Here is a 13,447-nt window from a genome sequence, read left to right on the forward strand (position 1 = left end):
TCTTCAGAGAACCTTACCCAGGCCTCTTGTACCCAATTAGCTTCTACTGCCTTAGGGCTGGGGTTAGAAATCAAGGGAAAACCAAAGGGCAGGCCTTCTCCCCTATAGATCTTTAGAGGGAGACCTGGGCTGTTTATGCCTATGATGGCACCTTATTTTTTTGGGGGAGGATGGTGAGATTGACAACTTCTCCAAAGTTAAAAAGCAGGAAAGCAAAGGTGGGTTCCCTCCTAATCCCTTGCCAACTGAAGGCACAGCTTCTGGCCAATCTCCAGTAACACTAGGTGACATCCAGACAGGCACCCCTCTTCCCAGCCTTCAGGTAGGACTCTCTCCTTACAGCAAAATGTCCCTGGAGCAAAATGGAAGTTGCCTCAAGCAAAATGCCACATCAGAGGGACTGAGTGGTAGGCATCTATGAGGCCAATAAATGCCCCACAACTGTGCTAAGACACATCTCATAAGATGGAACACCCTTCGTGTGCAGGGGCCTGCTCAACATCCCAATGCAAAAGCACCCACAATGTTGAACTGTTTAAAAATGGGAAGACAGGCAGCATCTTACTGGGTTCATTTATCCATTTATTCAACAATTATGGATTGATTACCCACCAGGTACCAGATACTGAACTAAGTACTGGGGATAGAGCCAAATGTGAATAAAATCTCCACCTTGGCTCTCTTCTAGGTTTTCCTCAGTTGCAGTCAAGGTAACACCTCTTGAAAAAAATGTTATTTTTTAGTCCCCAAGCTCTACCTCATCTCCACACCCCAGTTCTCATTGGTGTATATTAATATGGCACTCAATAAAAGTAGGTACCAATGGTTGGGGGGGATGGAGTAGGGAATAGGGGTCCACCAACTTTTTTTGGTATCAGAGGTGGCAGCTCAGGCTGAAACTTGCGCCAACTTTATTGTGCCTGATTTTTTCCATGGCAATACCCACCAGCACTCTAAGAAGCTTGTTTTTTTTGGGGGGGGGGGGAATATATACACACACACACACAAATCAGGACATATCCCACCACCTTCAAGAGGAAAAATGTATGTCAGCATCTCTGCCACCACTCCATGTGAAGCAGCCGATGATCCTGGCAAAAACTAGTAACCACAAGCTCAGCCCAGCCCACTAAAAATTTGACCACCTTACTATAGCTCTTAGCTATAGCTAAGTGAGAAAAGCCAGCAAGGAAAGGACTTTCTTCCTCCTCTCAACCTGCTCCCTGGCTGTCTGAATTACACTTAAGACTTTACTGACAAACATACATCGGCTTTTGCTCCCACAAGGGCAGCGGAAGCCAGGCAGGGATTCTAAGTCTGCTTCACGCATCAGTGACAGAACCAACCCTGTTCCAATTGCTGAAGTCTTGAGAGCAGCAATGACCTAGAAATTGAGTGGGGGGAGAACTGAAGGAAAGGAAACCAACAAACCAATACTCAGAAAAACCTATTTCCAAATACCAGGGGAAAGGGAGAGAAAGGAGGTAGAGAGAAATTTGGCTCCTTTGAATCTGCAAATGTGATCTTGGCTGGCAGCCACGGAGGATACATTGCAGCCCCACTGCGAGTCAAGCCATGTTCCTGACTCAAGCCCCACAGTTAAGAGGAAGGCGCCAAGCCTCAAATACAACGAGGTGGGGAGGCTGCTCCTTTTTGGGCAGGATCCTACTGTGGACACAGAACAGACAGCAGCTGCCCACAGTGTGGAAACTAACTGTAAAGCAGTCACGTCTCTTTAGGTTGCAGTATCCAATAAAATGTAATTTAAATCAAGCCTCGCATCTGTTCTCAATCCCATTCAGTCTCTGCTTTCCATCAGCCTTCGGACAATCTTGCAATTATGCTTATTAACCCTTATAACCCCAGATACTTTCCCAACTTCTAGGTATGCAACTGTGCTCCCCGCTCAAATGCTCCATAAAGGAGTGTGAAAATGGTCACAACATGTAGAATCGTATGTCTGAACTATCCTCTCCTACACACACTAGTGGGTAGTGTTCATTTCAGATGGCTCTCTCTGTTCATCCTTCTACCCCATACCACCTGCTGCAGTCCAGATCACATTGCAGGGATACAGCGGGAAGGATGAATGAAACACTGGCCAACAGATCATTTGTACACATATCGAGTTCCCAAACTCAAGCCCAAGTCAGAAAGGCAAAGGCAGGCAGAAGAGCTCAGGGGAATGAGACTTGGTCACTTGTTCTCTGACAGTCATCTCACACATGGTTTACATTTCAAGCTTGAGTTATAAAAATACAGCAATCTCTTAAATAATCAAACTAGAACTATCTTCTGCCTTCCCTCAAAAGAAAAATACCCCAACCCCAAGCCTGACTCTTGAGGCAGCTTGTGTTATAGTGGTGCCCTCTGGTGTCCCAGTCACAAAATGCCATTTAATGCCATTGGGAGATGAATTGAACAAACCCATTAAAGGGGAGCTGTGAGGAACCATATGTATTAATTTATCTAATAAGAAAAATATGTGGTTTAGATGCAACTCCAACCCCAAACTAAGGCATCTTGAAACAAGTGGCTTCATCTGGGGGTAGCTAAAACAGTGGGAATGTTTGAATAATTCTCACATTGCCTTTGGAAAGCTTGTGTTCTCTTGAATTGCGATTGCTTAAAAAGACAAAAAATGCAAAGTGAAATAAATATATATTCACAATCCTTAGAGTTACATTCTCCTTACCACCCCCACAACCTTGGGAGTGCCCAAGAAACTCAGAGTCCTTAAATTGCCACAATATGGTATCTGCAAAATGAACACAGTACACTCCAAAAAGAAATTCTTTGACCAAATTTCCGAGTGCACTTTGCTTATTTTCCTGCATCGTCTTTTTTTCATGCTTCTTACACTAACTCCAAAGTTCTTAACAAAATACACCAATGTTTGAGGACACTAAGAGGCAAACATATATACCCTCTACAACATAATTCTGCACACTTGCAAGCATTCTGGCTACAGACATATAAATGATAGAGGTAGTAAATGTTATTTTAAAAGGGTCTAGTTGGTCATTTTTATGGGTAAAAATTAAAAAGTCCCTAAGACATTATTCCGTGTTAATATATTCATGACTCTATAGATTAAAATTCATTGGTTTTAGGTAAAAAATGCCCTATTTATTTTCAGACCTGAATGTATAAAATACTCAAATGAATATTCTGTAGCTTTTTCTAAATGCCACTGGAAAGGTGAGGTATTAGTGAAAGAAAAGAAAGAGAGTTAAGCCAATCCAGTAGCTAAGATATTTCCAATTAAGGCTTTGTCTTTCAGAGCATGCTCTATTTCCTTCTCTTCAATCTTCAAAGACACCTGGAAAGAAGAGAAAAGGATTTCTCATGGTGCAGAACTCACAAAAGTAAAGCTATTATTACGCAAACTTCTACCAAGTTAAAATTTTTCCACATGAGGCAAGCAAGTTAAACACTGCTTTAATAGCCTGAAAATATCTCATTCATACTACATTTCCATCCATACACACTTAAACCCCAGCTAAAAAAGCCCATTACTCATTTAATTGTGATCATTTAAAATTTTTTACTTTAGCAAAAGGTAAGCTCTCCAAAACAGGTTAATTAAAAGTACTATCATAAAGAAGCGGTTAGTTGTACCTTTGTGAAGCGGGTTTCCTTGTTTTTCTTTAATCCTAAAATTCCCCTGGCCTCCAAGAGCCCTGAAAGTGACAAACACTCTGACTGGTCCACAGCTGCCACCTGCTGTTTGCGACAGACGTTACTATAGGCTTCATATAACTAGGACGAAACAAGAGAGAACAGATGCTGCTTAAAAGCTTGTCTCTTACCATTTCTCTAAAAATGTGGAGTTTGGATTTGTAAAAAGAGATATCTGAATGTCTTATTTCTCCCTCTTTTCAACAAAAGCCTTGAACAGGCATTCTGTAGATATTCTCAAAATGTTATATGTTTCACTGGGAGAGGCAGAAATGAAGGAGGAAAGCGACAGGTGATTAATAGTAAATTCTCAACCCCAACCCAAGGGAAATAAAGTTAGCTGCTTTTTGCATAGTACCAGTATTTATTTTTACTGTCAAACCCATTTTTAATTCCTGTCAGTTGGAAAATAGTAGACCTTTTGGAAAATATCTGCTCTATGAAGCAGATTCTCATCCCCACCCCAGCTCAATCCTCTGAGAGTTCCAACTTACCTTCCCTAGAGTGACCTCTTTGATTTTCAACTGCCTTGTCAAGAGGAGCAAAGAGCATACCAAAATCTTCTGCTGAAGAGGGAAGGAATCTTGTGCTCCCTTTTGGCTCAAAGCCATTCTGTTACCATCAACTTCTGAAATGACTTGAGATATGTGAACAAGACTGACCCGCTTGGGGACCAGAGACTCAGAAGATGATTTACCTATAAAATAAATAAATCAGGATAAGATATTTTAAAATATCAGAGTTTATGTGTGTTGGGACAGATGATACTAAGTTTTAAGCTAAAGGAAATTCAAGTGAAGCCACATGGTGACAAAGCCAGAGGTTCCAAATCTCTAACTAGAATCCAAAGGATGAGAAACAATGTTATCCTCAGAAAGATGCCAAATGGGATGACTTTCAGAGTAGGGCTACCCTTTTCCTGCACAGAAAAGTGAGCTGTTTTGTCCTGTAGAATATAATTTGTCAGAGAATCAAAATCTACCTCATCAAGGACAGAACGGAGAACTACTGTATTTTGCCAATACCCCAAATTTAAAAAAGAGAACCTTGAAACAAAGGTGATGACTGCACCTGGTAATTAGGGAAAAAAAAAAAGATGTAAAATTACCCCATCAAATAAGTGACTAAATATACACAATAAAGTCAATTCCATGTTGGTTGTCCAGACAGCCTCCCTAAATGACCTTTGAGGTTCGGTTCACTTGCCTTGGCTGATCTGCAGTAGCTAGAGAAAATTTCACAGGATATCTTAAGAGATAGTACCATCTCAAAAGCTGGAGGCTGGGAGACTGCCAACAAGCTGCAACAAACTATGGCCTCATTGTTGGAAGATTCCTGAACTGCATGACAGAGGAGGGATTTGCTCTGTAACAACCTTTGCTTAACGTTACTTCCTAAGATTATTTGCAGTTTTCTTACAACAATTCCTCTCTATTTCATTACAATAAAGAGAATGCTGCAGAGGACTAATAACAGTGAGGAAACCAAAGATCACTGATATAATAACAGAATCTAAAATTGAAAGGAATTTAGAAGTCTATTCTTGCCCCTATCCCGGCTGAATCTCCTCTAAAACAATCTCAACAAGAGGTCATTTATCTGTTTCAATGCTGGGGAACTCACTATGTTTCAAAGAAGCCCAGTTCTATTTATTAGAAAGTTCCTTCTAATAAGCTTTCTGGAACTCTTAAAAGCCGATTCCAGGTGTACCAGAAGTCAAAAGACAGGAATGAAGTAAATCTAATAATGTATGCTAGAATTTGAAAACTTCAACTTCTGTGTGAAATCAAGGGAAGAGATGTTTGTTTGGTGCAAAATTTATATTTTCAGTAGCACACTATCTAATCTAACTTGAATGGTCAACTTATTTGAACCCTATAATTACATGCAACCTTGGATAGGGAGATCTTGGTGGTTTGTACAGGTTGGTGTGATGCCCTGATACATCTCAAAGTAACCTGGGAAGAAGATTAAAAAGTATTTGCAAAAAAAAAAAGAAAAGAAATAAAAAGTATTTGCAAAGTCTCCTTGAGGGACTGGGGAAAAAGGTTAAAACATTAAACTTCCCCAACTGGGGAAGACCTGATATTCTCACAAGAATTAAGGACTGCCACTTCGATGGGCCAGGCCCTCGATCTTGGAGCTTGCCCTAATGAAACTTATTCTTACAGAAGAGAAGCTAAACCTACTTATGATTATGCTTAGGAGTCACCCCCAGAGAACCTCTTTTGTTGCTCATATGTGGCCTCTCTCTCTCTCTAAGCCAACTTGGTAGGTGAATTCACTGCCCACCCTCCCTCCACATGTGACATGACTCCCAGGGATAAGCCTGGCCCTGGAAATGTGAAAGAAAGCCTTCTTGATCAAAAGGGGGAAGAGAAATGAAACAAAATAAAGTTTCAGTGGCTGAGAGATTTCAAATAGAGTCAAAAGGTCATTCTGGAGGTTATTCTTATGCAGTATTTGATACTCCTTTTTAGTTTTTGGTGTACTAGGGTAGCTAGAGAGAAACGCCTAAAACTGTCGAACTGTAATCCAATAGCCTTGACTCTTGAAGATGACTGAATAATTATATAGCTTTTAAGGTGTGACTGTGAAAACCTTGTACTGACACTCCCTTTATCCAGTATATGGACAGATGAATAAAAAAAAAAAAAAGACAAAAAAAAAAAAGCAATTGAGGATGAGGGTATGGGATGTTTTAGGTATTCCTCTTTTATTTTTATTTATTTCTTTGAAGTAGTGAAAATGTTCAAAAATTGATTGTAATGATGAATACACAGCTATATGATGATACTATAAACCAGTGACTGTACACTTTCGATGATTATATGGTATGTGGATATATAATATATCTAAAAAAAAAAAAAAGAATTAGAAAAGAAATGTATGTCCGGAACTAACAAACTCTCTGAGCTGTGTGTGCTAGTGGTGGTCAGGAAGGCCACTGACAAACCTAAATATTATTGGTAGGGGAAAAAGTGAAAAGATAAAAGTTGAGGAGGAAGAAGAGACCAGTATCTGGTCCATGTTTTAGCATATATTGCCTAGCAACAACCTAAGCACAAAGTTTGGCTACTTTTGAAATATTTTCATTAATTTTCTTTTAACAAATTGATTAAAAAAAAGTGTTTTATGTAGAATTATAGTACTAGAAACAAATTTATTAATGCTTGACCAGTGCAGGAGTACAGCAGTGAAGGAAGAAACAATCAAATCAGGCTGTTCTGTTTCTAAAGATTAATATTGGAAATTAAAAACTGAGCTTTGTAGTTCATGGCCATTTTACCTCTGCAATGGCTAAGAGTGCAAGGCTGGGGAAAGGAAAATTTTGTCATCTGTAATAACCTGCAGTCTACTGCAGTAACAACATGATCTTTGTACCTCCACCCTTCTGAACTTGTTTAAACGCTTGAGATAGCTCAAGTCAAACTCTCAATTCCTTCATCCAACTCTCCCTTATTAACCTGGCTTTAACTTTACCTATATCAAGATCTAAAGTGCAGTTAACATAAGCAGCCAGAGAGAAGCGGATATGACCATATTACAGTATTCATTCATAGAATTTGGAAAGAAAACTTACTCCGTCCCAGCCACTTATGTAACACCATAGGGAATTTATTTCCAGTAACGCACGGCAAGACTACAATAAGGTAGGTGAAAATGACCAAAGACAGACACCACACCAAAAAATGGGGGTCTGTGGATTTAACTATGTTCATTTCATCTTTCTACCTCTTTACTCAGAAAGGTTAAGCTCCCAGTCATAAAGGAAGGCAGGAAGGAGAAAAACTACTTACATTCAGACAGTGGTTTGAGGATAGTCTGGCTTTTGACATCTGACTCTACAATTTCAATAGCTCTCCTATAAAAAAAAATGCTATAATTAATTTAAACTGAGCCAAAACAAACACCACATCAAACCACCAAGCTTTCAACAACAGGAACATTAGCTAAAAACAACATGTTTTATAATTTTAAAGCCCCAAACCAAACTGGGCTATTTCTCAGCAAAAGGGGAATTGTCTTGAAATAATTCATGGACCAGGGAATTTGAGACACTTCAACAGCACATGGTTTCCTTTTATAGATGCCATGTAGGTCACCATTCATTGAGCCAATGATGACATTTTAGATGAGGAGAAAATAATATGGATAGGTGAGATGATATGCAGGGTGAGTAGATGACTAGAGAGTAAGCACCACTCCCACAGTCCAGACCTAAAGGGGGAGTCCTCAGTTATATATCCACAGGTTATAGGAAGGCTCAGCCGCACCAGCGTACATGACTACTGCTAAGAGCTGCCGTCTTTACCAAGTAGTTTCTTGACTAGGGGAGACTTTCAAGTCTAGGATCATGCCATCTAGCAATGGGAAGTGCTTACTCTCCCACTGCTCTCTCCAAAGTATTTTGCCCACAGGAAGCCATGAGCCAGACCTGTATCTTCTGCATGGCAGTAGGGGGAGGTTGGACCAGCAGGCCAGCACAGCAAGTATCATTTTAATGGACCCAGTGTCCCTACTGGGAGGAAAGAAATTTCATCAGTCAGCACAGAGGCTTTCCCCAGCAGGAGGGACAGGGGGATGGGAAGGGAGAGCATGGTCTGGAGTACAACTGTGGGGGACCACCAACTGGAGGGAAGGGGTGCTCACAAAAGCAAAGGAAGGGGGAAAAATGTTTAAAGGCAAAGATGGTTCAGGTCCATAAATAAACCTGCTTGAAACCAGCTAATGGAAAAGTAAACTGGAGTCTTTTTTAATACAAATGTAATTAACCAATCTATAATCACCACAGGGAGTGCCAGCAACATCTCATTTGTTTCTCCCTCTGTAGGTAATGGACTGATAATGTTTCGACATTAACACGGTGGAAATGCAGAGCTCCCTACTGAGGAACAAGTCCTCCTTTCTGAGCATAAAAAGTAGCAGAATGGAGCCTCTTAAGTCACATTCACTTGAGTTACACGAGACAATTAACAGCAGTTTTTTTTTTTAATAAAACCAACCAAAATGCCACAACTCACCTGCAAACATCTAGTGCTTTGCGAACATCTCCTGAAACAGCAGACACTTTACGAGCACAGAACTGAATTGCAGCATTGTCCAGAACCTGATCTCTAGACACCTTCAGACAGAGAATATGACAGTTTGAACTATAAGAACCCCCTGTCTGTTATCTAGGTCTAACTCACATAAATATTTTCACACTACAGTCTAAACCTGACTGGCCACCCTGTAGGGTCTAAGAGATGCCTTTTCTGTTCATCAGTAAATGGAGATATTTGAGAGTTTTCTCGTGATTAGGATTAGTAGAAATATGCTGGAAGTTTGCAAGTGAAAAAAGCAATTAGGACTGAGAGATAGTTTTTCATTGGCCCTATTTTTAAAGGCGGTTAAGGAAACTTTGAGTACTTCCTCTAACTCCTATTTTTATTTCAACACTGAGTCTTCAATAAATGGAGCCATATGTAGAAATACATATAAGAATGATCTCACCAAGGCCCTGAAAAACTTCCTGCTCCACTAATAAAGCAATTAAATCAAATACTTTAGAACCATCATTCTAAATATGTGGATCCTACCAAGGGATTCACAGAACACATAATTTGGCACAGTGCCTGATACTTACCTGATTCAGTCGATCCTGCAAGATAGCAGCTATCTGATTTCTGGTATAAGGTGGGAAGTTCAAAAGTCGTGGTTTGCATTTTTCTCTAGCTTGAAGCCTAGGCAGAATTCTATCTGTGAGATCCAGAGTATTAGCAATACCTGAAGGGGCGATAAAATAATACTATTCATCACTGGCCAAATCATCCCAAAGGAAAAGTAAGCTCTTTGAAAGCTAAATTAAATTTTCAGTTATAATCCAGCTTTCTAATTGCTGTTTCCCATTTGGCCCCAATACTCATAGGTAAGATGTACAGTCATCACAGGCATAGAACTGTCCCCTGATAAGCAAGAGCAGATACTTCAAAAATTGAGACTGTCCCTAAAATGCAGTATTATGTCATTTCTATTCAGAATTAACAAGACTGATTTGCCTTAAGTTAAAATTACTATTATTTTATAGCAATTATTTTATAGCAAGAAGAAAGCTGATTTAAGATCAAATAACAGGTGATCAATAAGCTGAGAAGGAACGCTTAGAACCACCATATAACATTAATAACTGAGCACTAACCAATCAACACCAATCGAGAATTGCTTAGCCATGGCCATTCAAACAATGTGTACAATACATCCTGCCCTTTGCTGTCCAGCTGATCCATCTCGTCCAACACTAACACGCTACAAATAAAGACAAACAATTAGCATCTGTGGTCATCTTTTTAAATTTGTTATTTTTTTAGAGCAGTTGTAGGATTTCAGAAAAATCACACAGAAGGTAGAGTTCCCATTTACCTTTCCCTCATGCACAGCTTTTCCTATTAACATTTTGCATTAGTGTGGTACATTTGTTACCATTAATAAGCCAATATTATTATAGTTATATAATTAACTAAGGTCCACAGTTTATATTAGGGCTCACTCTTAGTGCGGTCCTCTTAAATCTTCAATCTATGTGATTTGAACTGATTTTATGTCACATTCCTAAAGCTAAGACCAGTTTGAAGATCATCATCTGTCCTATCTTTAATCACTATTACAAAAGACATCCCGATTATGAACAAGTAACATTCAGGTATTTTCAAGCAATTAGTTTAAAAGCATTTTTTTCTAATTTACAATTAGAAGCTATATTTTTCTTTCCTTTTTTTCTTTTATGTAAATACTTCAAATATATCAAACACAGTACATGTTCTCTAGGAGCAAATGGATAAATTCAAGAGACTAGAATAAGGTTTTGGACAATAGACTTTGCAGATTTTCAGAAAGTATCATGCAGTGGAGAAATACTTACATCATGGGGCCCTTTTCAGCAGTCATGTGCTTTTCCAACTTCCTCATCATGTCCTTCCCTGCTGTCCTGGCTACTTCTTCCTGACAAATCTCCTGAGCAATAGCTGGGAATACAGCCTGAGCACTCCTCAAGGACATGCAATTCAGCATGATAGTTTTAAAGCTTTTCAGTTCCTCCTAGAAAAATGTAAACACAAGAGTTATTCTGGCCTCAGATAAAGATCTAACAGAACCTGGAATGTCTGAGCAGCTGACAGCACATAGGAGAAGCTCTACTTTCATTTAGAAAGACAGACAGTGAAATTAAAAATGTTCCATTTTGGGGAAATCCTCAATTCTCTAAGCACTCTTACTCTTTCTTAACTCTTAATAGACAAGTGTCATTTTAAGAAGAGCATTCAGACCCTCAATGTACCTTGAGGTCTTGCAGAATTCGGCTTAAGCAGGCAGTTTTTCCAGTTCCAGGAGCACCAGAAAGATAAAGACTTCCAGCTTTTTTCCCACAGATGTGTTCCCTCAGAAAATTCCCTATGACATCCATCTCCTTTTCCCTGGCAGGCAGCCGATCTGGGACAGCTGTGTTCAGGACTAGCTTTGCCTGTTGGTAGCAAGTGCCTGTGCAGACATGAAAGGACAATGAGACACAACAGAAGGTGACTGAGAAAACCCACTGGGTTTCATTTGAAGTCATCAGCTCTGTTTACAAAGCTGCACTAACAGCTGCCATATAGAAACGAACCTTCCTGCTTAAAGAGTCTCACACATGCAGATTCTTTCTCCAGTGGACACCTCTGCTCAGAATTAGTTGTGATTTCTTGACCTTTTTGAACTGAGGAAAGCATTTTACTTTGGTGAACTCTGGCTTGTTCTCTTTTGCTAGGAGACTTGACTGTTAGCTGATTGTCAAATAGCAGTCTGCGCCCCTTAGGTGTATGTGAGCGGGAGAGACCATTCTCTTTCTTGCCTTGCTTTGGTGGAGAACAAGGAGGTAAATGGGGAGTGTTGCACAAGTTGTCATCACCTGAAACATATGGAAATCAAAATGTGGTCATTCATGACAGTGGAAAGTAAAATGACTTGCAAAGACCTCTGGCTCCCCCCAAAAGCAGTGAATTTCTACCTGTGACAGTATGACCAAATAGGATGTCTTCTTGTGTATTGGCCATATATTGGCCAGCAGATGGCACCACTGAATCTTAATTAGATTAAAATCAAAAGGTTTTAGTGGGAAAAAATTCTAAGACTATCGTAAAACTGAGTTTCTCAACCTCAGCACCACAGCACTGACATCTTGGATCAGATTATTATTTGTTGTAGGGGGCTGTCCTGTGCATTATAGGATGTTTAGCAGTGGGACCTCTACCCACTGTGCCAGCAGCATGTCCTCAGTCTGAGCAACCAAAAATGTCTCCAGATACTACCAAATCAAACTCCGTTAAAAACAATTGCTCTAAAACAAGAAAGATCATCAACCACTGTACTAAAACAAGAAAAGGACTGAAAATAGCTATATACCATTTTTTCTTAATTTCAAAAATATTGAGGCAAGTTTCATAACACATAACCGTAAAATCAGTTAAAATGCTGACAGAAGTAGTGTTAAGGAAACAAAGACCAAATCTATTTTTTTTTTCACATGGGCAGGCACCAGGAATGGAACCCGGGTCCTCTGGCTGGCAGGCGAGCACTCTGCCTGCTGAGCCACTGTGGCCCGACCAAATCTATTAAACAGTTCAGAAAGTGATCTCTATAAGTGTCCTAACTCGAGTTCAATAAGCACTTAGTACCCATTCTGAAAATAATCAAAATGAACAAGAAGTCTTACCTGAACATAGAAAGCTGCTTCAAATAGACATCTTATCAAAAGGAAAAAGAATTCAAGAACTATTAGTCCAAGAGTTGTACCTATAAAAAGGATAGCTTACCTAGACGTTTTCTGGGGCTGAGAGGCAGAGTTTTCACACAAGGAGAACAAGGGACAGCTTGGACATTAATCAGTTCTAGTTTGGTGTCATTACAATTTTTAGCTTTGCCCAATGTCTGAGATAGCTTCTTTTTTGGAAAATTTATTGTAGCCTGTGACTGGGATCGGGTTCGAGGCATGATGGCAGCAAGCTGGGTATGAGAAAGAGAAAAGGACAGCCAGTCAATACGTAAATATGAAGGGAAAATAATTAATGGAATATTATACTGTTGGTCACTGGAACTCATAACCAGCATCCATTTCATAAGTATGTTATAGCAGTATTTTAGCATTCAATTCTGCTTCACATCCAAATCTATAGACACCGCTGCAAGCATTTTACATATATTAATTCATTTACATTTTACAACCACCCTGGAGGTAGGTATTATTATTCCTATATTATAGATGAGGAAACTGAGGCATAGGAGCCCAAAGTCACAGAACTAAAAGTAGCAAAGCAAAGATATAACCCCAGGCTTTTGGTTTCAGAGCTCACGTTCTTAATCCCTTGAGCGATATTGTTTCTCATGCAGTAAGAAGTTTATTTTAATTGATTTTCATAGTACTTCTAATTCCCTCACTCAAGGCACAGGGGATATCTTTATCTTCAGTTTAGCCCAGCACCCTTCCACATTTACAGCCTTCCTTTAGTTCTTCCCTGTCCCTACACTCAGTTCCCACTCTACACAACTCTCAACCCCATCCGGAAAATCCTCCTTCCACAGCAGTCACCTCCTTTACACAAACAACTGCCTGAATTCCTCCGGGCGCGGGTCTTCCCCCTCCCCCGACACCAAACTTAGACCTCCCAGCATCTCAGCTCTCCTCACCTCACTTCACCTCCGGTCTCACAGCAACTCGCGGCCCTCCCCTCAGCCCTTACCTAACTCCACTGCCTGC

The 13,447-nt window shown here is 39.9% G+C and overlaps 1 protein-coding gene across 2 annotated transcripts in view; it reads right to left on the bottom strand.

Moving 5' to 3' along the window:
• The window catches only part of CDC6 (cell division cycle 6), a 20,553-nt gene continuing 7,106 nt past the window's right edge, over nt 1–13,447 (bottom strand). For both annotated transcript variants that reach the window (XM_077164476.1, XM_077164475.1), the window contains exons 2-12: nt 12,507–12,696; nt 11,321–11,602; nt 10,997–11,196; nt 10,583–10,758; nt 9,863–9,969; nt 9,311–9,450; nt 8,706–8,806; nt 7,482–7,546; nt 4,176–4,378; nt 3,622–3,762; nt 1–3,322 (exon numbers count right to left, since the gene is read on the bottom strand). In XM_077164476.1, coding sequence (XP_077020591.1) covers nt 3,233–3,322; nt 3,622–3,762; nt 4,176–4,378; nt 7,482–7,546; nt 8,706–8,806; nt 9,311–9,450; nt 9,863–9,969; nt 10,583–10,758; nt 10,997–11,196; nt 11,321–11,602; nt 12,507–12,684 — 1,683 coding nt within the window. In that variant the 5' untranslated portion in view covers nt 12,685–12,696 and the 3' untranslated portion in view covers nt 1–3,232. The remainder of the gene's footprint in view (nt 3,323–3,621; nt 3,763–4,175; nt 4,379–7,481; nt 7,547–8,705; nt 8,807–9,310; nt 9,451–9,862; nt 9,970–10,582; nt 10,759–10,996; nt 11,197–11,320; nt 11,603–12,506; nt 12,697–13,447) is intronic.

Source organism: Tamandua tetradactyla, chromosome 6 (genome assembly GCF_023851605.1).
Source record: "Tamandua tetradactyla isolate mTamTet1 chromosome 6, mTamTet1.pri, whole genome shotgun sequence".
NCBI lineage: Eukaryota > Metazoa > Chordata > Mammalia > Pilosa > Myrmecophagidae > Tamandua > Tamandua tetradactyla.